General features: G+C 35.4%; 1 protein-coding gene across 2 annotated transcripts; it reads left to right on the top strand.

The window, feature by feature from the left end:
- Nucleotides 1–14: 14 nt before the first annotated feature.
- METTL14 (methyltransferase 14, N6-adenosine-methyltransferase subunit) lies at nt 15–26,482 on the top strand. 2 transcript variants are annotated; one of them, XM_019418403.2, is made up of 11 exons: nt 15–217; nt 4,510–4,598; nt 5,522–5,609; nt 8,618–8,698; nt 9,048–9,135; nt 13,542–13,632; nt 14,829–14,970; nt 19,914–20,006; nt 22,058–22,174; nt 23,344–23,554; nt 24,900–26,482. In XM_019418403.2, exons 1-11 carry the CDS (start codon nt 152–154, stop codon nt 25,202–25,204), a joined length of 1,371 nt encoding a protein of 456 aa, XP_019273948.1. In that variant the 5' UTR covers nt 15–151; the 3' UTR covers nt 25,205–26,482. The 2 variants fall into 2 exon arrangements, with proteins under 2 accessions (XP_019273948.1, XP_019273968.1); XM_019418423.2 differs by lacking the exon at nt 4,510–4,598 and having other exon boundaries at nt 19–217.
- The last annotated feature ends 1,089 nt before the right edge of the window (nt 26,483–27,571 follow it).

The raw sequence follows: 27,571 nt of genomic DNA, 5'->3' as shown, positions 1-27,571 counted from the left end.
GCCGGAAATACCTATTGAGAAAGGGCTAAGGGACATCCTGCTGCTTGAAGGTCCTGGCGAATCTTGTTCCACAGACTCCGGTGAAAAATTGGGAGGGTACTCATCTGCTAATTGTCAAGTTTTCGGGGCAGTGGGAAACAAGAGTTGGGATATGGACAGCCGCTTGCAGGAGATCCGGGAGCGGCAGAAGTTACGGCGGCAGCTCCTGGCGCAGCAGGTCCGCGGCCCAGGGAGGGATCGCGAATGCGCGTGCGCGGTTTCCGCTTCTCTCCCCTGCCCTCCGCCCGACTGTCTTTCCCTATCTACTGCGGAACCTGCCTTTCTGGTCCCGCGACCGTGATCCTAGGGCCTACCTACCCTTGTTCTCATCTAACGCAGTACCCCGAATAGTCTCCATTTTGTGCAGCGATTGTGGTGTTGCTAAACCGAATGCCACTCTTGGTCTTCAGCAACATTATGGAATCGCCTAGTGTCTGGCGCAGGGCTCAATGATGGGGATACAAAGATTTGGTCTTTGTAAATAAATTACCGTAGTTCACGCAAGGAGTGACTTGTTATCCACTAAGTTTCTTTTCACTGTTCACATCGTATTCTGTGTTTTGCCTTTCTTCTTAGCACCTCATTGTTGAGATTGTGGCTTCCTTGTGAAATAGATTCATAGTATTTTCTTTGGGATCATGTCTAAAGACTGCATCGGAAGTAGCCTGAACGTAAATTTTAGATTGTGCATCTTTTGTGTTGCAGTCCACTGTGCTATGTATGGTGTCTTCGTCATCACCCACCGATCGTGTATGAATTCGTAACTCCTATCAGTTGTAGCAAATCCTTGAAACAGGTAGCATTATGTTCACTTACCGAATAACGAAAGAAAAGCCAGAGAGGTTAAGTAATTTTTGCTTCATGTCACTCATCGCTAGGCCAGAAAATTGACCCCAGGTTTGTCTCTCCAAAGCTTGTTTCACCGCTTCTTGTGTATAAGCTAACACTTGATTAGGAGAGTACACATGCAGAAAACGCAGATGTACACTTCTACTCTTAAGAGGCTGTGTTTCCCATTCTGTCATTCATATTAGTAAAAGTGATGGAGGAAATGCTAAGAGGCTGTAATGAGACATCTTAATGTTATTTTTTTTCAGTAATGAGACTTAGTTTTAGTAAATGGAAATCTGAAACCTATACTCTTTTATGATCCAATGAAAAGGTTTATGGTATAGTGTTTAAAATGTGGGAATTTGGAATCAGATCTGTTCTGTCCCTCTGGCATGATCTAGGACAAATCCGGTATCTTTTCCAGGCCTTCTTTTTCCCAATTTGTTTTAGCATGTTGTCTTCAAAATGTTTAATAGCTTTGTTACCACGGAAAAAGGTTCTTATTCTTTAGTTTTCAATTCAAACTTCTATTTGAGTCAAAATGCATCCATAAACAATTATTTTTTTAGTGTCTTACTATGTGCCAGGGGATCTAGTAGTCATTGGCAATTCAACTGTGAATAAAAAGTAGTCCCTACCCTAAAAGAGCTTACATAGTGCATAAAATTTAATAATGGGTGCTGTTTATTCCATGTATCCCTTCTATGTATCAAGACTCTGCTAAGCTTTTTATATACATTATCTTCATTCATACAAGTCAGATACTATTTGCATCTTATAGATGCAGAAAACAGAGCTCAAAGAATTTAAGTTGCATGACTAACGGTTGCCTGAATGACCCAGTCAGTAGAGCATGGGACTTTTGATTTTGGGGTTGTAACTTCGAGCCCCATATTGGGTGTGGAGATTACTTAAACAAATATTAAAGAAAAATTAAGTTACATACTGAAGTCCACAAAACTGGTAAGTTTACAAGCTGCAGTTTTAGGCCTTTCTAGCTCTCTCTAGTACACTAGCTGCCTCCTACTCTTCTTGTTGAATAGGAACCATTTCACTTAAGTAAAAATGTCCAATATCATTGACAGACTTCCACTTTACCAGCTAATTTCAGCCTTTCTTTCAGTTACCCTTCTCCATATGAACAATACAGAATGGTTTGTTACTCTCCAGAATGTGATTTGTGCAATAAATACTTTATGATTTTTGTAAAAATTGTCCTCCTAACTTTCTGATTCTGTCCATCCTCTATAGCACAGCTCAGGTCAGAACTTTGTAATGAAAGCTATTGTGATCTCTCTCTGGCTTATTAGGCTCTTCCATGGAGCTTATGTTGTCCTTACTGTTAAGTACGTTATTTATGTTACTTGTTACTTGTTGTTACTTGTTAAACATCAGCCATTTATGCCTGCTTTTTACTTAGCTGTACCTACCTTTATTTTAAAAAATCATACAAGGGTGCCTGGGTGGCTCAGTTGGTTGAGCATCAGACTCTTGATTTGGCTGCCGTCATGATCCCAGGGTCATGGGGTTGAGGCCTGGGTCAGGCTCCATGCTGAGCGTGGAGCCTGCCTAAGATTCGCCCTCTCTCTCTCTCTCTGTCTCTCCCTCTCCCTCTCCCTCTCCCTCTGCACCCTGAAATTTTTTAAAAAAATTTTAAATCCTATATGCTTTTTAACGTTTATTTATTTTTGAGACAGAGAGAGACACAGCATGAACGGGGGAGGGGCAGAGAGAGAGGGAGACACAGAGTCGGAAGCAAGCTCCAGGCTCTGAGCCATCAGCCCAGAGCCCGACGCGGGGCTCGAACTCGCGGACTGCGAGATCGTGACCTGAGCTGAAGTCGGACGCTTAACCGACTGAGCCACCCAGGCGCCCCTAAATCCTATATGCTTTTAAATGATACCAAATTTTCCTAATTATTCAAATAATATATTTAGTGCTTCCATAATGGAAAATCTATGATTTACCTGTTCCAGTCATTCCATGATTTTGGAGGGGGGGGGCATGAGATAACAATTATATATGAACAGAATTTTGACTTAAGGCATTTCTATTGTAATACATTATATTCTAATGTAGGCTCTAGTAGGAAATCTAGGTTCATTCAAATATTGAGCATCTACTATGAGTCAGGCATTATACAAGGTGCTAAACATACAAATACAAAGAAGACAGAGTTCATCCCTTTAGGGAGCTTACATGTCACTTGGGGAGAAGTAAACAAAAGTAAAGATAAAATAATTGAAGTATAAAAATACTTGGAAGTTGTGATAGACGATGAAACAATATAAATAGGGAATAAACAAAAGTAAAATGTAAAATCATTGAAAGCTGTATTAAGTGCTATGATCTGAATAGGAAATAAGATAAAAAGGAGAAAAGTGGAAGCAGGCTATTCTATGTACTCTTTAAGGAGCTAACTTGTACTCATCCAAACAGAGAGAGGAGTCCGTCATGGGAAAAAAGTTAACATTTAACTATGGGAAGTAGATGTGTCTTCTAACTAATGAGAATAGGGTTCAGGAAGATTTTATGGAAGAATTAAAATTTCAGCAACAGTTATAATTGGAAGAGATTTAATATTGGAGAAACCTTAGGGAGGTCATGAAGTGGGCAGACTAAAAAGGCAGTGACAATTATTTAAGATCAAGGCTGGGGACTAGAAGCTCAGATATTTTAGTGTGTCTTCTTCCCTTTCCTGAGCTAAAAGGCTATTTAGTGCAGATTTCCTCCTGTCCTTCTTGTACTTAAAAGTATTAAATGGTTCTTCATGGCCTGCAAATTGCATTCTGCACTTGTTGGTTTTGTATTTATTTATTTACTTATTTAACGTTTATTTATGTATTTCGAGAGAGCACAAGTGGGAGGGGGCAGAGAGAGAGGGAGAGACAGAATCCCGAAGCAGGCTCTGCACTTTCAGCACAAGCCCAAAGCAGGGCTTGAACCCATGAACTGTGAGATTATGACAGTTGGAGCTCAAGTTGGACGCTTAATCAACTGAACCACTCAGGTGCCCCTGTTGGTTTGGCTTTTAAAGTTTTCCATGAACCGATCCTATGTAGCCAGCCTATCTCAACTAGTAATTTGTTGTATTTTGCAAAATTTCCCCAACTGCTAAACATAATTTTCATACCCATTTTTTAGGTATTAAAATTCAGTATTGTGCCTGTAAATCACTATATAAAGACTTGGCTTGAATAAAACTGGATAGATATTTATTACAGCATGGGATAAATAAGGTATAATATGTGAGCTGATGGACGCAAAGTGTTTAACATAGTGCCTACCACCCTATGTATACTATATGTTAGTTGCTTTTTTGTTGTTATTGCTCCTACTACCAAATTATGTTTTATTATTTACTTAAAAAGTAGAGGATTGGCTAGAACTGTCTTAATTTCAAATATAATGAAAGTATAAAATGCTTGCCAACTCTCAGATTTGTTCTTAATTAACATAGTTTTGTTCCAAGGTATTTCCTGTTTTTCCTGCAAGGTAATTAAGCCATTTGCTTGCTGAGGTAGTTAGGGTTTTTGGTTGTTTTTTTTTTAAATACTTGATATATTAAATGTTGCTACAAATGTCTGGAAAGGCAATCCAATGCATTATGATCTAATTTTTCATTTTGCCTTTTCTCAGTTGGGAGCTGAAAGTGCTGACAGCATTGGTGCTGTGTTAAATAGCAAAGATGAGCAGAGAGAAATTGCTGAAACAAGAGAAACTTGCAGGTCAGTTGAATAGTTTTTGTTTGGGATTTTTTAGTGATGTTACTGTTGTGAAAGGCTTATTGTTTTAATAAACAGATAATCCTAGGTATGAAGGTAAGTAAATCATAGATTTTCCATTATGGAAGCATTAATGCTTGTTGTGACAAGCATCAAAATAAAGATTTCAGGGGTGCCTGGGTGGCTCAGTCAGTTAAGCTGATTTCAGCTCAGGTCATGCTCTCACGGTTTGTGAGTTCGAGCCCCACGTCAGGCTCTCTGCTGTCAGCACAGAGCCCACTTCAGATCCTCTGCCCCCCCTCTCTTGCTCTGCCCCTCACCTGCATGCGTGTGTGCTCTCTCTCTCTCAAAAATAAATAAACATTTAAAAAAACAAAAAAATAAAGATTTCAGAAACATGGGTTTTTATTATTCATGAATTAAGAAATACTTATTTTTCTGAATATGTTAAGTTCCCATTCATAAAGTAGTTAGAAAATGGAATGTTAGACTAAGGGTTAGCTTAAAAACCATAAATAAATAATTATATTTATAAGTTTCTTATAAAAGAAAACACAATTTACCCTAAAAATGGTATTCATTTGGTAGTTCATAAAACACTTCAGAGTTTTTCAGTATTCAAGTTCTTAATTTGAACATCAATTTTGCTTAAGACAAATTATATGATACGTAATATGGAAGTTTATTTTTGCCATACATTCCTTATAAAAGCTTAGTTTCTGATTTGGTTGCTTTCTCATAAAAGTAAAATACAGAATTATCAGTCAGGTTGTGTGACTTTTTAAATTTATAAACCAGATGGATAGATTCTATTTAATCAGGAAAAATGTACTTTACTCTGTTTTTATAAACTGTTATTTAATATTAATAGCTGCACTGGTACATCTTTCTGTATCTGTGTATGATACTTCAGTTTTAATTTTCAGGGCTTCCTATGATACCTCTGCTCCAAATGCAAAACGGAAGTATCAGGATGAAGGGGAGACAGACGAAGACAAGATGGAAGAATACAAGGCAAGTAGAGAACAGGGAAGTTTTATAGTCAGGAAAAAATAAGTCCTTACAATAATAGATTGTTATCCAGGAAAACAAATTTTATTAAAAACTTAATTTTAAATTTTCTAAAATAATCGTCAGTAGCATATGTATACAGGCATACCCCAGAGATATTGCAGATTTGGTTCCGGACCATCACAATGAAGTGAGTATCACAATAAAGCAAGTTAAATGAAATTTTTTATCTCCCAGTGCATATAAAACTTAGGTGTATACTATCTTACAGCCTATTAAGTGTGCAATAGCATTATGTCTGATAAAACAAGGTATATACCTTAATTTAAAAATACTTTATTGCTAAAAAATGCTAGCCATCATTTCAGCTTTCAGCAAGTCATAATCTGTTTTTGTTGGTGAGGGTCTTGCCTCAATATTGCTACAGCTTCTACATCAGCACCTGCTGCTTCACCTTACACTTTTATGTTACTGAGACGGCTTCTTTCCTTAAACTTCATGAACCAACCTCTGTTAGCTTCAGACTTTTCTTCTGTAGCTTCCTCACCTCTCAGCCTTCATAGAATTGATGGGAGTGAGGGCCTTGCTCTGCATTAGGCTTTGGTTTAAGGGAATGTTGTGGCTGATTTGATCTTCTGTCCATATTATAGCTTTTTCCATATCAGCAATACTAACTGTTGCCCTTTCTTACCATTTGTGTGTTCACTTTCTTATCATTTGTGCATTCACTGGAGTAGCACTTTTTAATTTCCTTCAAAAACATTTCCTTTGCATTTACAACTTAGCTGTTTAGTGCAAGGGACATAGGTTTTGGTCTTTCTCAGATTCTGCATGCCTTTCCTCATTAAGGAAAATTAAGCTAGTAATTTCTAGCTTTTGACTTAAAATGAGAAATGTGCAATTCTTCCTTTTACTTGAATACTTAAAGGATGTTGGAGGGTTATTAATTGGCCTAGTTTCAGTATTGTGTCTCAGGAAATAGGGAAGCCCAAGGAGAGGGAGAGAGGGGAACAGCCAGTTGGTGGAGCAATCAAAACACAACATTTATTAAGTTCACCATCTTGTATGGACTCGGTTCATGGTGCCCCAAAACAATTACAATAGTAACATCAGAGATCACTGATCACAGATAACCATAACAAATATAGTAATGAAGTTAGAAATATTGTGAGAATTACTAAAATAAGATACAGAGACATGAAATGAGCAGATACTGTCAGAAAAGTGGTGTCAATAGACTTGCTCAATGCACGGTTGCCACAAACCTTCAATTTGTAAAAATTGTAATGTCTGAAAAGTACAATAAATTGAAGCACGATAAAATGAGGTATGCCAGTAATCGATTAAATTAAGATCTTTATTTCAGTTTCCTCATTTTAATGTAAGAGATGACATATAAAGCATAAGGCCTAGTAGCCATTGACAGTAATATTCTTTAGTAAGAGTAAGGAAGTGTGTGTATCAGAAACTTTGGATAATTGGATCAGGTTTCAAGTGGCTAGAATATGGTCTTTTTTGAGAGTTGCGTGATTCCATGTTTATTATATTGGGTAGTACAGTTAAGATGTTTTGACATCTCATGCGCTAGACAGCAATGTAGAATTGTCTCTGAAAGAGGCTGAAGGAAAAAAACCCAACTTCTAAACCTATAATTGCAATATTTAGTTGAAAAGAAAGTATTATGGGGGCACCTGGGTGGCTCAGTGAGTTGGGGTTCCAGATCTTATTCTCAGCTCAGGTTGTGAGTCCAAGTCCTGTGCTGGGCGTGAAGCCTACTATAAAAAAAGAAAGGGGGCGCCTGGGTGGCGCAGTCGGTTAAGCGTCCGACTTCAGCCAGGTCACGATCTCGCGGTCCGTGAGTTCGAGCCCCGCGTCGGGCTCTGGGCTGATGGCTCGGAGCCTGGAGCCTGTTTCCGATTCTGTGTCTCCCTCTCTCTCTCTGCCCCTCCCCCGTTCATGCTCTGTCTCTCTCTGTCCCAAAAATAAATAAAAAACATTGAAAAAAAAAAAGAAAAGAAAAGGGGCCCCTGGTGGCTCAGTCGGTTAAAGCATCAACTTTGGCTCAGGTCATGATCTCATGGTTCTGTGAACTCGAGCCCTACATCAGACTCTGCGTTGGCAGTGTGGAGCCTGCTTGGGATTCTGTCTCTCTCCCTCTCTCTCTCTGCATCTCCTCTGCTAGTGCATGTTGCTCTCTTTTTCTGTTTCAAAATAAATAATGTCTTGAAGTTATAAGGTGTCTTGATATTTTGAAGATATAAAATATAGATATAAAGATATTTTGAAGATATATAAAATATTTTGAAAATATAAAATAATAATATTTTGAAGATTTTAAAGAAAAGGATTATGTTTAAAAAGCCTATCTCCGTTTTTTAAAGTTGATTGTTGTACAGCTATATTTAATAGAGAAGGGAATAAATAGTTTCAGTAAATCTCTAGGAATTTCAGTGATATAATTGGCCAATCTCATGAATACAGTTTTGTGCATTGCATTTTGGTATATGTTAATATGCAACTTAAAATTAGTGATTATTTTATTGTGATCATTTTATTTACTTACTAAATATTGTGATTGTATAAATATGTATATTTTACCATATACAGTTCCTTATATTTTAACATTTTTGATTTATAAAAAGAGTTTCATATGGTTTTTAATAGAAATAAAATTGCCCCATTGGTGGTCATATCTTTCATGATTTGAACTAAATTCTAATGTTAATAGTATGATATATGAGATAATTCTAGACAATTCAGTCAACAAAATTAGTAGTTATATTGATTTATCATTTATTGATAAGATGAAAATTTTTACTTATTATAAACATAACTAATTGGATGATGATGAGAATGCAGTCTTCAGTGTTTGACTGTAATGATAATTTGAAAAACTTATTGTATCTCAGGAAAAGAAAATATTTATATTGAGTCTTAATACTCAAGATATCATAAATATATAAAATATTCCTCATATACATAAAATGTCTACTTAATCTTCCTTTTCCAAGGATGAATTAGAAATGCAGCAGGAAGAAGAGAATTTGCCATATGAAGAAGAGATTTATAAAGATTCTAGTACTTTTCTGAAGGTAAATTTTCAAATCATAACCCTTCACATTTCATCTCTGCATGAAAAGATTTTAAGTGCTTATTTTCAATATTTTTTCAGTTATTGAGGGATCATTATTTTAGAATAATCATTTAAAATTATTCTTGAAATAGTCTGATATTTGGCTATTTGGGATGAGATAATGCTGTATTAATGTCTGTAGCTACTGAAGAGTAATGCTGTCAGTTACTGTGTTTTCAAATATTACTAAATTTTTTTAATCTATCAATTTTGATTTTGTATGGTCTCATAATAAAAAATAAAGTACAGAGTTAGTGCATCTGCCATTAGAGTAAATGCTCTTAATTTAATTTTGACTTTTTCTTTAGGGAACGCAGAGTTTAAATCCCCATAATGATTACTGCCAACATTTTGTAGACACTGGACATAGACCTCAGAATTTCATCAGGGATGTAGGTACGTTAGATTTGTTGGGAATATGCTATTGCTAACCCTTGATTACGTGATTTATCCATTTTGTGGATTATTTCTAACAAAATTATTTTTCCTGGCTTGGCTTCCCATTTCCAATCTCAGTACTTCTAGTATCCCTCCTTTCCCATCTAGCAGTGTTACTCTCTCCCTTCCCTTCCGTCCCTCCTTCCTCCTACCTTCTTTCCTTCTCCAGTTTGGTTCTGTGACTATACTTGCATTTTTATTTTATCTTCGTTGATTCCCTCTTCATTGCTTTTCCTTTCTTTCTGTAGATCTGATTTTCTCATCTATATTATTTTTTTTTTCATCTCTCTGAAGAATTTCTTTTAACACTTCTTGCAAGTCAGGTCTGTTGGCAACAAATTCCCTTAATTTTTGTTTTTCCAAGAAAGTCTATTTTTCTTTTGCTTTTGAAGAATAATTTCACAGAGTATAGAATTCTTGGTTGGTGTTTAATTTCTTTCAACACTTTAAATATTTCACTCCAATCTTTTCTTGCTTGCATGTTTCTGAGAAGTTGGATAATTGTTATCTTTGTTCCTCCATAGGTATGGTGTCTTTTTCCTCTGGTTTCTTTGGGATTTTTTTCCTTTATATTTGATTTTCTGTAGTTTGAAAATGATATGCCTTAGGTTTAGGGGTTTTTTTTGGCATTATCCTGCTTGGTGTTCTCTAAGCTTCTTGAATCTGGTTTGATGACATTAATTTGGGGAAATACTATTATTTCAACTATTTCTTCTGTTCCTTTCTTTTTTCTGGTATTTCTGTTATACATCTTAGATTTTTTGTAGTTGTCCCACAGTCCTTGGATAATCTATTTCGCTTTTTTCTTTTTTTCTTTTTTTTTTTTTTTAGGTTTTGTTCTCTTTGCTTTTCAGTTTTTGAGGTGGCTGTTAAGATATCCTCAAGCCCAGAGATTCTTCCCTCAGCCCCTGTTCAGTCTACTAATAAGCCCATCAAATGCATTATCCCTGCATTTACAAAAACAGCTTTATTGAGAGAATTCCTAGAACTCACCCATTTAAAGGATATAATTCAATTTTTTTTTTTTTAGTAAATCGAGTTTGTGCAATCATTACCACAATCTAATTTTCATCTCTCCTAAAGAAACTCAGTACTCATTAGCATTCGGTTCCCATTCCCTCCCCTGCTACTCCCCCCAGCCTTAAGTAACCATTAATTAACTTTCTGTCTCTATCAATTTGCCTATTCTAAACATTTCATATAAATGGAATTAGACAATATGTGGTATCTTGGGACTGGCTTCTTTCACTTGTCACCTTGTTTCTGGGATCACTGATGTTGTGGCATGTGTCCGTACTTCATTTATTTTTACTGCCAGATAATATTCCATTGTATGTATATACCACATTTTATTCATTAATTTGGATTGTTTGTACTTTTTGGCTGTTATAAACAGTGCTGCATGAGTATTCACACAAGTTCTTGTGTGAACATACGCTTTCATTTCTCCTAGGTATATACCTAGGAGTGGAATTCTTGGGTCATGTGTTAATTCTGTGTTTAACTTTTAGAGAAACTACACAACTGTTTTTCAAAACAGTTTATATTCTTGCCAGTTTCTTCCTGTGCTTGACATTTACTATTATATATCTTTTTGATTATAGCCATCCTAGTGAGTATGAAATGATATTTCATTGTGATTTTGACTTGCATTTTCCTAGCGACTAATGATATTAGGCATCTTGTCACATGCTTGTTGGCTATTTAAATACCTACTTTGGAGAAATATCCAAACCCTTTGCTTATTATTTTTTTTTTAATGTTTATTATTTTTGAGAGAGAGAGAGAGAGACAGAGAGCAAGCAGGGAAGGGGCAGAGAGAGAGGGAGACACAGAATCGGAAGCAGGCTCCAGGCTCTGAGCTCTCAGCGCAGAGCTTGACGCGGGGCTCGAACTCACAGACCGCGAGATCATGACCTGAGCTGTAGTCGGCCGCCCAACCGACTGAGCACCCAGGTGCCCCCCTTAGCTTATTTTTTAATTGGTTATTTGTCTTTTTATTTATTACATTATAAGAGTTCCTCATATATTCTCAGTATAACTCTTTTCTCAGACCTATGGTTTGGAAATATTTTCTCCCATTCTGTGTAGTGTCTTTTCATTTATCTGATGGTATGATTTGCAGCACAAAAAAAAATTTTAATTTGATGTAGTCTGATTTTTGTTGCTTATAGGCACTGTTACTTTTGAAGTAGAAACTGATTTTAGTGTTTTCATGAGTAAAATTTAGATGCAGCATAAAAAGTCATGATAATGCTAAGTGAAATAAGCCAGTCACAGAACAAATATGCAAGTACTTACAGAAGTACCTAAAATAGTATATGTAATATGATAAATACCTACACTTTCATGAGTACCTACATAGATTTCTAGAAGCAGAAAATAGAACAGTGGTTGTCAGAGACTGGAGGAAGGGGAAAATAGGGAGTTGTTAATTGGTGTAAAGTTTCGGTTATACAAGACGAATTAGTTCTAGAGACTTGCTGTATAGCATAGTGCTTATAGTCAACAATGTTATTGACTCTAGTCAATAAAATTTTTAAAATTTGTGAAGGGTAGATCTCATCTTAAGTATTCTTACTACACGCGCATGCACATGCGCACCCTCACACACACACACACATATACACACACCAAGAGGAATACAAGAAAACTTTTAGAGATGATGGATATGTCTGTTACACCTATGAACGTGGTAATTCATAGGTGAATGCATATATCTAAATTCATCACATTGTGTACATTAAATATGTTTGGTTTTTATATATCAATTATACTTTAGGAAAGCTGTTTTTTAAAGACACCTGACTCTACTGTGATTCAAACCTGACTATAATAACATCTTCAAACTTGCTTTATTTGAAATTTGTTTTATAACCACTGATTGAGGAGGCTTTACAAAATCTTTCATTTTTACTCTTTGATGTTAAAGTTATTAATGTCTGTACTTTTGGTTTTTAAATTAAGTTGCTTATATGATTTATACTGTTAGGAATATGTTTCATGTGGGGGGGAAAGAAAACCAAATAAGAGCTTTTAGGAATCCTTGATATTCGAGTGCACTTATCCCTACAGTTTTTTTTTTTTTTTTTTTAATTTTTTTTCAACATTTTTTATTTATTTTTGGGACAGAGAGAGACAGAGCATGAACGGGGGAGGGGCAGAGAGAGAGGGAGACACAGAATCGGAAACAGGCTCCAGGCTCCGAGCCATCAGCCCAGAGCCTGACGCGGGGCTCGAACTCACGGACCGCGAGATCGTGACCTGGCTGAAGTCGGACGCTTAACCGACTGCGCCACCCAGGCGCCCCTCCCTACAGTTTTTTAAATAGGCAATATGCTGTTTTACCTAAAATCTTTTCTGAGCTCAAAGATCTAAAATATTTTTGAGGACATGGGAACAGAGACTCTCCTGTTTTTAAGTACTCTTTGCAGTACTTATACATGTTTTTTTTTAAGATCTTAAGCCTGAAAATACATGTGAAGATTTGGTTTATAATATGGAGATGTGAAATCTTTAAAGTTATAAATATTCATAGGAAAACAATTTGTCTTGGAGGTGAGAGCTGATCGACTACTAGGGACTCATTATCTTCTTTACTAGATTTGTTCCAGGATTGTGTCCATGAGCCATAGCCAACTAATTTAAGATCATCAGCAGGGTTTCTCTTACCTGTAACTATTCTTTGTTTCTCCTTGTATGTAATCACAAAAAAGAAAAGAAATATTGTCTATGCTTTTAATAACTATTTAAGAAGCTAACTACCAACCTCAATAATCACTAGATTTTTAAGGGAAAAGAATTCTTCTAGCTAAAAAAAAGGGGGAAAAACTTGATAGAAGGCAGTGTTTTTTCTTTTCCTTAGAACAGAATGGTGAAACTTAATGCTGTGTATGAGCAGATTTAACTTAAATATGAGAAATTAAATGGTGTATTGATTTGAACTGGGCTTTAGAACATCTGGACCTTTGCCTGCATATGGGATTAGGGTCATTAGATATGAACTGTTTTAAAAATACTCAAAATAGGGGTGCCTGGTTGGCTCAGATCATGATCTCACTGTTCATGAGTTTGAGCCCACATCAATTAGCTGCTGTCAGCGCAGGATCTGCTTCGGATCCTCTGACACCCTCTGTCTTTCTGCCCCCCCCCCCACTTGTGCTCCCTCTCTCAAAAAATCAACAAACATTTTTAAAAAATCAGTGCAAAAAAATATTTAAAATTAATTTTTTTTTAAAAGGACAGGAGACTAAAGTGGTCGTTGTCTATTGTTTTGTTTCTTGAGAGGGCCCGTAACCCTTTGAATTCACTGATATTAACTTAAAGAGTATTAAAATTTAGAATTTACTACTTTTTATCCTCAGGTTTGGCTGACAGATTTGAAGAATACCCTAAACTGAGGGAGCTCATCAGGCTCAAGGATGAGTTAATAGCTAAATCTAACACTCCTCCTATGTAAGTTTGTTTTCTCAATTGTTTTTTATTCCCAACTCAGCCTTAAAATAGCAGTCTTTTTATCCTGTAACCTTTCTATTTGAAAAAAGTTCAGCACCTATATGGGGTTAACACACTGTGGTTTTCAGTTTGGTAAAATAGATGTGTTTGAAACTCCAGTGCTGAGTACACTAGTAGGTTCTCATTTCTTTTTTTTTTTTTTTTTTTTCAGTTAATTTCCTGAAAATGTCTTTAAATGTTTTCTTCTTAGAAAAATCATTCATGTTTGTTGTATTCTTGAGTTTCCTAAAATGTTTTCAAGTGATTTTTTTCTCTCAAAAAGTAATTTATTTATTGAAGGAAGTTTAGAAAACTTAGATGAAGGAAAAGAATAAAAATTAATTATAACTCAGCATTCAGGGATACTATTCATAGCATTTTGGAATATGAAAATTCATGTTAACCTTTGCTAACCAGAACGTTTTTCTCAGAAGTGTATAAAAAGTCTTTGAAATTGGAGAATCTGCCTATTTCACATTTAGCTTACTTCGAACAGTTTGCTAAAATGTGTACTGTTAGTGATGAAGAGCCGCAAAGAAGTCTGTGTGAAGAAAAATATTAGCAGACTCTAATATCTAATTTAAAAATAGTCTTACATTTAAAGTAGTTTATATTTAAATTACTTTCATACTATGTGGAAATAACTTTTCAGTAATGACTAGTTGTAACATACTAGTTAGCCATATAAGACTATTAATAGAGAAATAATTTTACTAATAAACAATAAAAGAAAATTACATCCATCTCTAGAAACAGTGTTTCTAAATTTTAAAGCTTACAAATAGTTTTTCTAACTTAATTAAGAAAGAAATAATGTGATATTCCTTAGAGAATTCAGATGATGATGGAATGGGGCTCAGAGACTTACATAGTAGTATGAGTTTTCACTGTAAAAATGAGAGAAGTACATTCTGGATATACATGGGGGAATATGCTATTGGCTGGTAGTGTGATTATATCCATCTTCTAGGGAAGAGTGTTGGTAGATGGTTTACTATCTATACTGAAGAAAGATAGTCCTGCATAAAAAAGGTATTCAGTAACTAGTTTATGATTACTTTGTAAATAGTGTTTAGTAATATTTACGAAATTCCTTTCTTTATTATCTGTAAGGTATTTGAAAACTCTTAGTCACTTTTTATGCCTTAATCAAATAGGTACTTACAAGCAGATATAGAAGCCTTTGACATCAGAGAACTGACACCTAAATTTGATGTGATTCTTCTGGAACCCCCTTTAGAAGAATATTACAGAGAAACTGGCATCACTGCTAATGAAAAATGCTGGACTTGGGATGATGTATGATGAAACTTTCTACATTGTAATTAATTATTTATTTTTCAAATGAATATATATTATTTGGTGAGAAGATTATAAATATTCTTACATTTTTAGGAATCATAATTGCAGATTTATAGCGTATAAAGTGACAGAAGATCCAGGGTACATTAACAAATACTATAATATCTTTGGTCTGATTCTTCTTTTTGGGGCTGAAGTTGAGCCGGCAGTGAGTTAGTAGTCTGTAGAAGACTCACAATTCCAGTCTTAGAGTCCTAGCTAGAAAAGTCTAAAAACTAAATGATTGATAACTCTTTCTGCATTTGCCTAGTTTTAGTAAACATTAGAGTATAATACAGAGATAGATAGGTAGATATAAAACGATTTCTACTTTTTAAGGAACTTATAATGGATAAAAAAGATACGTAATTTCAGTATAATTGTGATAAAGTTACATTTTCCTAAATAAAATTAAGCAAGCTGATAACTACAGTTACGTAAAGTCATCTGTTTTTACTGATCAGTAACAAAAATAACAAATATTTGTTGAGTACCACTCTGTACTAGGCAATGTGGTAGGTATTGGAGATTCGAAGATGAATAAGACTTGGTACTTGGACTAAAGGAGCACATAGTTAAATGGGATAAATATTGATCTAAACAGATAATTGCATTATTATTTTGTTCGATAATAGAGGATTGCATAAGATGATCTGAGACAAACTGACCAAGCCTTGGAGGATGGGTCCCATGAACAAAGAGGAGGTGACATGTTAACAATATAAATAGACTAGTTGGAATTGGCCAGATGAAGAAAGGGATGGGCTAGTGATTCCAAGTGAAAGGAACAGCAAGAGCAGAAGGGATGGTGGGAAAGAATATCTGGTTTGTAGGTTGATGTTGTTAGAACACAAGTTGGAACTCTTCTTGAGATGATGTCTTCTTAGAAGCTTAGACTTTTTTCCTGAAGACACTAAGTTGTCTTTGAAGGGCTTTAAACAGCTTAGTTAAAGTGTCATATTAGTGTGTGGAGAATGGACTAGAGGAAAAGTATGGAAAAGAGAGAGCAGTTAAAAGACTGTTGCAGTAGCCCAGTTAGGAGATGAAGGGACCTTGAATTAGAGTGATGGTAGTAAGAATAGAAAGGTGATAAATTTAGTAATGTTTTGTAGATACTTGGGTGAGATCTAGTGATTGGACTGAGGGGGAGAGTTAAGGATGATGCAGAGGTTTGAGTCTTGGGATAAGTGGGTTGAGTTTTCACCAGCTGAGAAAGAGTGGATTTAAGAGTTGGATTAGAGGGGTACCTTGTGGCTCAGTCAGTTAAGCGTCCGACTCTGGACTTGAGCTCAGGTCACAGTTTGTGAGTTCAAGTCCCGCATGGGACTCTGTGCTGACAGTGTGGAGCCTGCTTGGGATTCTCTCTCTCTCTGCCCCTCCCTGCTTATGTTCTCTCTCTGTCTCTCAAAATAAATAACAATTAAAAAAGCTGGATTAAAGGGATTAGATCATATTGAATATGTTGATTTTGACGTGTATGTGAGACATCCGTGTGGAGTCGTGATAGAAATATGTAATTCAAAGGACAGACAGATCTGGTCTCAAAATACAGATTTAGAAGATTAGCACATAAAACCCATGAGAATGGATGAATTTGTCCAGAGATAGTGTCTCAATTAAGATAAAATGTGGATTAACAGTAAGGCCTCAGGAAACTTTTACATTTAAGAGGCACATGTAAAAGAAGATCAAAAGCATGGATCAAAAATGAATAAGGAAAACCAAGAATATGAATGTCCTAGGTGCCAAGGGAATAGGGAATTTCAAGGAGAGAGTAGGCAAGAGTGTTAAGCACAGAAGGGAAGCAGGGAAAGGAAAGGACTGACACTGTAAGGCTGCTGTTTCATAGGAAACCATGCTGAATCCTTGCATGTCCTCTCTGAGTTAATGATAGTTACTATTATTAATATTATTTAATCTTCAAGATACACCTCCAGTTTTTCCTCCTGGAAGCTTTTCCTTTTATCTTTGATCCCACTGACATTTTTATTTGTATTTTTATGGCTCTTACCACTTTGAAAAAATCTCATCCTCTGATGATGAATGTAATTGTGCTTATTGTTGAAATTCAGAAAGTTATACAGTATATTATATTCCCAAGACTTAAGGTAAAAGACCTACTGCTCTTGATGCTTATTGCTGAGAAGTTTTCCAGATAGGTTGCACAAATTTACATTCCTTCCAGCAGTGTTTAAGAAATACCTATTTAACCATTTCCTCATCAAAATTGATTAATACATAAAAACAATCTTTGTGAGTTTAGTCAGAAAAAAAAATTGAAAAAATAAATCTTTATGTCTTTGATTAGTATAGTTGATCCTTGAACAAAGTGGGCTTGAACTGCATGATTCCTTTTTTGTGTGGATTATTTACAGTAGTGTAAATGTATTTTCCTTATGATCTTCTAAGTTACATTTTATTTTTTCTAGCTTACTTTAAGTATAGATTATACAATACATATAACATACAAAATGTGTTAATTGACTCTTTATGTTATCAGTAAGGCTTCCAGTCAACAGTAGGTTATTAGTCGTTAAGTTTTGGGAAGTCAGAAGTTACCCTTGCATTTTCTATGGGCGGTAGGGGTTGGTGCCACCAGCCCTTGTGTTATTCAGGGGTCGGCTGTAATTAGGTTGAACTTTTTTCTCTGGCCAGTCTCTGAGGTTTGGTCACTGAAGGCACAGGAGCTTCAATTATATGTGACAGAACAGACCAATAGGATTTCTGAAATAAAGGAATTCCATTTTATATGCATATTCTTGATTTCAGTCTAATTTCACTGAACAACTCGGGCTAGCATATTGAAAAGTATTGTCTGGCCCAAGACCCTAAGTTCTTAACTTTTATATGATAATATCCTAAAGAAAGTGCCAGTAGTTAAAATAATAAATAGAATATAAATAAAGAATATGAATAAGAAAAGTGTTTGGATTTCACAAGGCATTCTCTTTCACATTAGAGAGTCAGTAGTGATCAATGGATTTTGGTAAAGGATATTAAAATACCAACTTTTTAAAATACTAGCACTTAGCATTTAGAACTGCAGTGTTGAGAGAGTAATTTGCTTGATGCTCTTCACTGTTGTGTGTCATCACTTATTTTAGCTCTTTCATGTATAAATATGTAGGAATATGTGTATGTGTGTATTACATATTTACTTATTCATATTCCTATGAGAATATTAGATGAGAGATTTCAAGATTTTAAAAGAAGTATAAAACTCAGTAGGTTAATACATATTGTAACTTATTTCCATTATTATTGCCAAATAATGTTTTTCTATTTAGATTAAGTTAGAGATGATACGGTTATAACTCAAATGGATGTTACTAAAGTTAAAATTTTTTAAATAAATGAAATATAAGTATCTGCTTGAACCATGGTCTGTCTCTGAAATGTGGCAGAAAGCTAGAAGAAAAAGAATGTCATAAAATGATTGGTTTTATAGTCTTTTATATGAGTATGTATTATCCCAAAATTTACAGAATTATTGAGGAACTTTTTTTTTTTAATGTGAATACTCAACACATAAAAGGCAAACAAAATTATAGACTGTAATTTTTTTCTTAGTTTTTTATTTAAATTCCAGTTAGTTAACATACAGTGTAATATTAGTTTCAGGAGTAGAATTTAGTGATTCATCACTCATATACAACACCCAGTGAGCGTCACAAGTGCCCTCCTTACTGCCCATTTCCCATTTAGCCCATCCCACCACCCACCCCTCCTCCAGCAACCCTCAGTTTGTTCTCTGTAGTTGAGTCTGTTTTATGGTTTGCTTCTCTCCTTTTTCCCCCTATGTTCATCTGTTTTGCTTCTTAAATTCCACACATGAGTGAAATCATATGGTATTTGTCTTTCACTATTTCACTTAGCATAATACACTCTAGCTCCATCCACATCGTTGCAAATGGCAAGATTTCATTCTTTTTGATTGCTGGGTAATATTCCATTCTGAATACATATCCCATCTTCTTTATCCATTCATCAGTTTATGGACATTTGGGCTCTTTTCATAGTTTGGTTGTTGTCAATAATGCTGCTATAAACATTGGGGTGCATGTATCCCTTTAAATCAGTATTTTTGTATCTTTTGGGTAAATACATAGTAGTGTCATTGCTGGATCCTAGTCTATTTTTAACATTTTGAGGAACCTCCATACTGTTTTCCAGAGTGGCTGCACCAGTTTACATTCCCACCAACAGTGTAGGAGGGTTCCCCTTTCTCTGCCTTCTCACCAACACCTGTTGTTTCCTGTGTTGTTAATTTTAGCCATTCTGACACGTGGGATGTGATATCTCATTGTAGTTTTGATTTGTATTTCCCTGATGATGAGTGATGAGCATCTTTTCATGTGTCTGTTAGCGATCTGTAGATATTCTTTGGAAAAATTGGGCTGTATTTTTTTTGGCATTTTAGAACTAAAATGGTCATTATAATAAAATGTGCATATTGATTTATTTTTATCTAGAATTTCTGTAGATGCTGGAAACTAAATATTCCCCAAATATTTACTATATTTCATTTTAATTTTGCCCCTCACTTTGGGATAATTTAACCTAACCTCTTTTTTCAGTTTCTTTTTCTGTAAATCATAAAGTATTGCACTCAAATTACATCTTACAAAAGTCCATAATTCTATAAATATGGTTCCCTGTAACCTCTTTCTGTATAAAGTCAAGTGTATGTATATGTGTGTGCATGTGTGTGTGTTTTCTTAATATAGAATAAGAAAACAGTAGAATAAGTTCTAAGGATAAAATTTATTTTCTAATGAAAATTAGTACATCTAAAAATAGATCTACTGAAAGTCTTGATAAATCTCAGGGGTTATTCTTTTGGATTTAGAATGACTGGGAAACAAAATACTTTTATGCAATATTGTTTTGGTTTCCTACAGATTATGAAGTTAGAAATTGATGAGATTGCAGCTCCACGATCATTTATTTTTCTCTGGTGTGGTTCTGGGGAGGGATTGGACCTTGGAAGAGTGGTAAGATCATTTTTTTAAAGTGGATTTTTAGTCATAAGAAAAAATATAAAAAGTTTGAAGATAGATGTTATTTTGTCCTTTGTTTCTTGAATATTGCTAAAATACTCAGAAGGAAAAAAATGTGATTAGAAAAGAATGTACAAAAGGCAGTAGTACCCTTTGGTTAGCTAGCATTAGGGTTCAAGAAGTCAAAATATGATTTATTACAACTTCAAGAGAACAGTTTAGGCATTTGATACTGCAACTCAAAAACAAGCTGCTTAGTGTCATTTACTGCTCATTATGAATAGCTAAAAAGTATTCTGAATAACATTAACTCCTGAATTCCAAATAGAAGCCAAATCAAATTGGAAAAATAACAGAGCATCCGGAACACATAGTTTGAATAATTGAGTAAGAGTGACAGGGAAGTTACATAACACCTCTTTTTTAAGCGCCTTATGTTTACTGTATTTCAGAACTCTTTTTTATTGCAATATTTTGAATTTCTAAATGGAAACAAAATAGTGTATGCTTTTTTACCTAAGAATAATGAGAGCATTGTAGCTAAGTATTAGAAGGCTTCATTCAGTTTTGGTCTCAGTTCTGCTGTCCAGCAGTAAAACTTTGGGTAAAGAGATATTTACACTTGTGGGTTTCAGTTTCCTCACTTGTTAATAGATGATACCTTCCATTTTTAGGACATATTACTTGTTATACAGCACACGATCTCATTTAATCTTGGCAATTTTAGGAAGTATCCATTTGACAGGTGAAGAATTTAAGTAGGATTATATTGAGATAAATTTGTTCTAAAATCCTGAAATTTTACAGTTACTTTGTATTTATAAAATAGCAAGTTTGAGACTGTTGAATAATATTATTGCTTGTGTCATTTATTAACTCCCAAGGTAAGACTATAACTATTCTGATTGGGAATAGTTATTTTTTTGCTGACGCCTTTCCAAGATGTTCTGGAAAAGCTAAGAAAATAGAAACATACTATATGTTTTTACAGCTATGTTGGTATTTACCTTTTGTAGCTCTAATGCCTGGCTTGGGGCTTGCCTTCTGCCTCCCGAATTAGTTTGAAAATGATTAGGAGGTTTTATCGTTTTATTCATGCAGCAGTCTGTCATATTGGTAAAAGCAGATTTGGGCCAAAAACGATTACAAAAATAATTAAGCATAAGAAATCCTGGTGAGCTTTTGTTAATTGATTAGGGCACGAAGATATAGACCCTTGTGATGTATAAGGAATTTCCAGTGCAAAACAGATAATTGTCAACAGGAACAGATACTGATCTTGATTTTTAGATTTTAAAATAAAAATCCAGGTTTTCGTTTTGAGGTGTTTCTCATGATAAGAGTTTACACAATAAGAGCATTCCTGACATGAACAATACCAACATTATCGTCTTGCACTATATGCTTATTTCCCCCTACTTTACTCTTAAATCAATGAGGGGGTAAGGACATATCTTGTTTTTATTCCCACCAGCTACTCAGCACCTATATATGGTAGTAGCCCTCAGTATTAGCAAGTAATAAGGTACGTAATTTTAAGTATTTTAGTTTTTTGAAGTTGTTAGTATTAAGTATATAAAAATAACATAAGACTCATTTGAAAACAAGCTATCAATTAGAATATGTTCAATAGTTTTTAGCTTTGTCAGGATAGGAAATTGAGGTGCTAGGAATCAAATCATCTGTTGAATTATTTTATGATTAAAGAGGGACTGAGTGCTTTATGATTTAAAACCCACTTTCTGTTGATGACAATGGAAGGTAGTATTAAAGAATTGGAGTACTATGTAATCCTTTCTATGTTTTGATACTTAACTATATAGATTATATTAATATCTGAAAAGTATTTATGCTTTCTATATAATGGCCATATATTTAAAGACTTTAGTATTTCCTTTTTTCTATTTCTGCACTAAAAATTACTATAACATCTTGGATTTAGTGTCTCAAACCTCTAGGAAGTTTTTTTAATACTGGTTGGTTATTTTAAGTACTGTTTATTTCTTTTAGTTAAGGATTTTTTTTTTTAATTCTTTCATTTCTAGTGTTTACGCAAATGGGGTTACAGAAGATGTGAAGATATTTGTTGGATTAAAACCAATAAAAACAATCCTGGAAAGACTAAGACTTTAGATCCAAAGGCTGTCTTCCAGAGAACAAAGGTATTGCCTTTACTGTTTTGTTTTCTTTATTTTCATTATTTTTTCTCAAGCTTTTCCAAATGACTGTATACTGTTTAATTTTGGTAGAAAGATTATTTTCTTAGATTTGCACAAATGGCATTGAACAGTATAGAATTACATCAAGTTTAATTTTTCAATTCACTATGTTTTGTTCACTGTGTTTTATTCACTATGTTAAATTCAACCTTCACTGTGCGGGAGAAGGTAGTATATATTTTTGTATGTCCTAAACTGCTGTTAATTCTAAATCACTTTATGTATGGGCTTTTGGTACCTCTGAGCCCCACCAGACTTTTTCCCTTTCTCTGAGCCCACAAAAAAGAGGCAGTAGCAAGACTCATAGCTGGCTGCCTTGGAAGCATATTTTTCTCCTTCCCTTTTTCCTATATAAGAACCCTGAGAACCTACACAAGAACCTTGAGAACCTCTGCTCTATACAACTTCCCTGTTACTTCAGGCTTTAAAAGTTTGTCCCCCCCAGTCTTCTACTCTTTAGGGAGCCATTCGTGGGAGTCTTTCATATTAAGTCTTTCTTAAACTGGAAAATTCAAAATTCTTTTGAAAATTCTTTGAAGGGAGCCTAAGCTACTCTTGCCATGGTTCATGGAGTCAAGTGAGAGATTAATTTAACCCATACTCCTGCCAGATTAAATAGAGAAGGTCAAAAAACAAATGAAAAAAAAAAAAAAAACTGTTTGATTTTCACATTTTCTTATGTTATTAGAAGTCTGTATCCATGTTAAAAGGCCCTTCTCCATATAAAAAGGCATCTTGTATATAGTTTTGATCTTGGATTATTTGAGGCCCAGTATAACACCCTTTTAAGATTCCAAGGTCAAGTGCCATGTTTCCATAACTGGTAGAAACAAGTTATTATCTAGTATTGCAGAAAGAAAGACTCTATGGTCATTGATGCAGTTCTAAAATGTGATGGCCCCAAGTTTAACACTGTTGTCTCTAGCTTCCCTGGCAATCTTCCCACATCCAGAAATCCAGGCTTTCCTATAGTGTTTTTGCCCATAGAACTATATCCCAAAGATTTGAAGAAATGAAGTCTGTTTTAGAATTGGGGACATCAGAAATGTAAAATGTTGTGAAATATGACTGTTGATGAAGAGATTAATTGGCCTGCTCTTATTGTTTTTTAGGAACACTGCCTTATGGGGATCAAAGGAACTGTTAAGCGTAGCACAGATGGGGACTTCATCCATGCTAATGTTGACATTGACTTGATTATCACAGAAGAACCTGAAATTGGCAATATAGAAAAGCCTGTAGAAATTTTTCATATTATTGAACATTTTTGTCTTGGTAGAAGACGCCTTCATCTATTTGGAAGAGATAGTACAATTCGACCAGGTAGGACCTCAGAAAAACTCAAAAAAATCTTTTTGGTCCCTTGGGATATAGGTGTCAAGAAATGGTACAGAGTACTCTGTAATATAAAATTCTTACGATGTATTTGATTCCTCTTGCTGTACTTCACATATGCCGAGTTCGTTCTTGTCTCTTCATGGTCCTCTCCTTTCAAATACCTGACAGACCTTTTCTCACACCTCTGTCTAAACTGGCCAACTTCCTGCTCCATTCCCCTCCTTCCACTCCTGTCTTTCCCCTTACTCTGTTTTCTTTTTCTTCATAGCACCTACCATTAGATGAATTACACATTCATTTGGGCTTATGTTTATAATCAGTTTCGCCAACATGCAGTCTCATAGAAGGCAAAGATTGTCTTCCTCACTTCTTTATACCCCACATTCAGATTATTCAGTAAATAATATGATGAAGAAATGCATAAATGAATGAATCATCCTGAAGAAAATAACCATATATTTGTGAAATACAGACCTTTGTTTTATTAGTAACTAAAATACCTGGCTTGTTTGCTTACATGTATAGTGGTGGTGTCTTTTCAAAATTTTAACTTTTAATAGTGTTCTTTTAATATTTATTTATTATTGAGAGACAGAGAAACACAGAGCATGAGCAGGGGAGGGGTAGAGAGAGGGGGAGACATAGAATCCGAAGCAGGCTCCAGGCTCTGAACTGTCAAAACAGCCCGACGCGGGGCTCGAACTCACAGACTGCGAGATCATGACCTGAGCCGAAGTTGGTCGCCTAGCCAACTGAGCCACCCAGGCGCCCCCAAAATTTTAACTTTTTGTGAAATCAGTGTAATGTGAATTTACTATTTTGAAAAAAAGAAAAAGACTTATGTTTGAGGGTGGTGGTAGAGATGGAAAAATGGGATTGAATAGGAGCAACATGGAGGTTAGTGGTTGAATTTCTAGCACCTATCATCTGGGGTAATATTGTTGAGAGTAGAGGCAAAAGTTGGCTCCAGGATTTTAACCAGAAAACTAATGGTATCATTTCCCCAATTAGGAAGGTGAATAAAGTTTATTACATTTACACTGAGCCCAAACTCAGTGTAGTGTGTAATTTTTTTCTAAGTGCTACTCTCACAGAATGTGAAACAAGGATGGAGATGAGGAAGATAAGTTACAGTCATGCAGGTGAAATAAAGATACTTATCTATGAAGTCTGTATGACCATTATTAAATACCATGTTTTCTATAAAAAGATGAATATCAGGTGATAGGGGCATCTTTAAAAATGCATTAGAGATTTGAAATAGGTCCTAAGGGACCAGTAAGAAAGAACTGGAAACAAAAAAGATAATCTTTCTTTCCCCCTATTTTAGGCTGGCTTACAGTTGGACCGACTCTTACAAATAGCAACTATAATGCAGAAACATATGCATCCTACTTTAGTGCTCCTAATTCCTACTTGACTGGATGTACAGAAGAAATTGAGAGACTTCGACCAAAATCACCTCCTCCCAAGTCTAAATCTGATCGGGGAGGTGGAGCTCCCAGGGGTGGAGGAAGGGGTGGAACTTCTGCTGGCCGTGGTCGAGAAAGAAATCGATCTAACTTCCGAGGAGAAAGAGGTGGCTTTCGCGGGGGCCGCGGAGGAGCACACAGAGGTGGCTTTCCACCTCGGTAACTTTGTTAAGACACTGGTCTATTAATGCCCCTCCACCTTCTTTACTGTAGTTTGAGTTCTCATTGGGAGACTTAGTGTAGTACTCACTTCCACCTGGCACTCTGCTATAGTTTCTCTAAGCTGCAGGAACACCTTAGCCAATCTCCCGTGCAGTTGTCACACACACTGTTGTGTGTCACACACACTGTTGTCCAGGATCAACATCATCCTGCCTTTGGTCGTGTGCATGTAACTGAACGATGCAACAAATACCTTCCTTTCAGAAACCAGTTTATTCTGATAGATTCCAAGTAATTACAAAGGCTTTTGCTTTTTAGAAGTAGTTTAAGTGAACAGTGAAAAAGAGCCATCTGTAGTATCACACCAGTGCCAAGACAGATGATAGTAGCCATCCTGCCACTGCTGTCACAGCAAATGGAAAGCTCTTTGGGAGCTTTGATGGAATGGATTTGGGACAGATGGTTAACTTCTGTCAGGGTTTTAACATTTTCTTGATGAAACAATAAAAAGAAACTTTTTTTTTTCTTTTTTAAGAATCTTGAACTCATACGATTTGACTGCTACTCAGACATTGAGAGACTCTGAACAAAATCACCTCCTCCCAAATCTAAATCTGCTGGGGGAGGTTGGTGCGCCCAGCGGTGGGCAGAGGGAAAGGTAGAATTGAGTAGGCAGACAAAAAAAAGAGAAAAAGCTCATTATAATTTCAGTTGCATTGCTACAGATGGCTGTTAATCACACTTCTTAAGCAAAGAAGGACAAATCTCCAGGTGTTAGAACTTTGGTGTAGACTTGAACTTGGATTGACCTTGAAAGCAGCTTCATATCCCTTAGCAGAATAAAGAAAATGGAGGCAACAACAGAGAGACCTGGTTATCAGGTGTTTTGGGGAATAAAGTAATTGGTGATGAGGAAATAACATCTTTAAAATTGTTATGGAGAAAACTTAATATAAAAACTAATTACAGAAAACCCTTAAGACACCTTAGAAAATGGAACTGTAGTTGCCTTTTATTAAAACCATATGGTGTGTTGTTTTTAAGACACTGGTTTTGCAGATCAGTTGGTTGTATACAACTATGCTGTCATTTCTCTTCCTGTACTGTAACTCATGTTTTAAATGAATTTGATGAATGAAATAATACCATTATTCTTGAAAAATATATTTTTTATTCTGTGTATAATTTTTCTAATGAAACTTTAAACCTTTGAAATGTGGTAGTATGTTTTCTGTAAGTGGAATTGCCTTTGTTACCAAATGAATAAGGACTGACCTAAGATCAGACTTTTGTTTTGGTCTGTGATGCATGTTAGTAGCCATTCTGAGCTTTTCATTGGCTCGGATCATATGTAAAATAAGGTTATGTTACACACACTAAAGACTCAGTTTGAAGATAAGGACTGAAAATAGATACAGGGTTGAGATCCTAAAAAGCCTGCTGAATTTAACTTGTTCAACCTGTTAGTACTTTCTAGTACAACTATTGCCTTTGACTAATGCCTTTCTTGATGTAGATATGATGATATGAATCACAGTTGGTTAGGCTTTTTACTGAAATGATAGTTAATTTTCAACTTATAAAGTATCTATAGAGAACTGTATTTGTCAAAGTTGATGTGAGAATAAAGAAGATAGATGTTCTAATTGCCCAATTTGGATCTTTAGAAATACTAGTTAGGAGGTGACCCTGTCCTGTAAATGAGACTCCCTAGTGTGATCCACACCCCAGGCCTAGCCAAGGGAAGGCAACATTCTTAGTGCTTATATGGCATGTTACCTGTGAGATGTGTATCACAAAGTCATCTTAGAGTTAGGAATGGCTGCTTTGTAGGTTGCAAGTTAAAGAGAACCACTTCCTACCTATTTAGAGCAAATAAGAAAGGAGTAGGTGATGAAAAAATGCAAGGCCTAGAATTATCTCTTTGACAATGTATTGTGGAATTTTTATAGCATAAAGTGGTTTTGGCTCACTAGTTTTGCTACCCTTCACTTTCAATAAAGGTTAGGGTATCATTTTTATCATAGAATCTTTATTCATTGAGGAAAAGTTTCCAATGAAAACTCATTAATCTGACCTCTTCTGACTTCTGATCATCTATACTTACATGTCTTACATTTTCAACAAATTATCTAGGAATTACCCCAATAATTTATAGTTGCTTCACTTACTGATTCCTAATTGGGGACACAAGCTAATAACTGTGAAATAACCCTACACTTTTTTTTGTTAAAATTTTTTTTTTTTTTTTTTTTTTTTTTTAAAGTTTGAGAACAAGCAAGCAGGAGAGGGACAGAGAGAAAGGGAGAGAGAGAATCCCAAGCAGGTTCTGCACTGTCAGTGCAGAGCCCGACGCAGGGCTCACACC

The sequence above is a fragment of the Panthera pardus genome, unplaced genomic scaffold (genome assembly GCF_024362965.1).
Source record: "Panthera pardus isolate Hobbes unplaced genomic scaffold, ASM2436296v1 HiC_scaffold_13, whole genome shotgun sequence".
Lineage (NCBI taxonomy): Eukaryota > Metazoa > Chordata > Mammalia > Carnivora > Felidae > Panthera > Panthera pardus.
Note: the sequence above shows the minus strand (reverse complement) of the source record. Positions and strands in the feature narration are given on the sequence as shown.

What these genes read in the sequence shown, in the direction of transcription:
- METTL14 (XM_019418403.2), top strand. Translation starts at nt 152, where the DNA reads ATGGACAGCCGCTTGCAGGAGATCCGGGAGCGGCAGAAGTTACGGCGG. An exon ending in AATGCTGGACTTGGGATGAT is followed by an intron (nt 14,971 to 19,913) that starts GTATGATGAAAC and finishes GGTTTCCTACAG; the next exon opens with ATTATGAAGTTAGAAATTGA. An exon ending in GATTGGACCTTGGAAGAGTG is followed by an intron (nt 20,007 to 22,057) that starts GTAAGATCATTT and finishes TTTCATTTCTAG; the next exon opens with TGTTTACGCAAATGGGGTTA.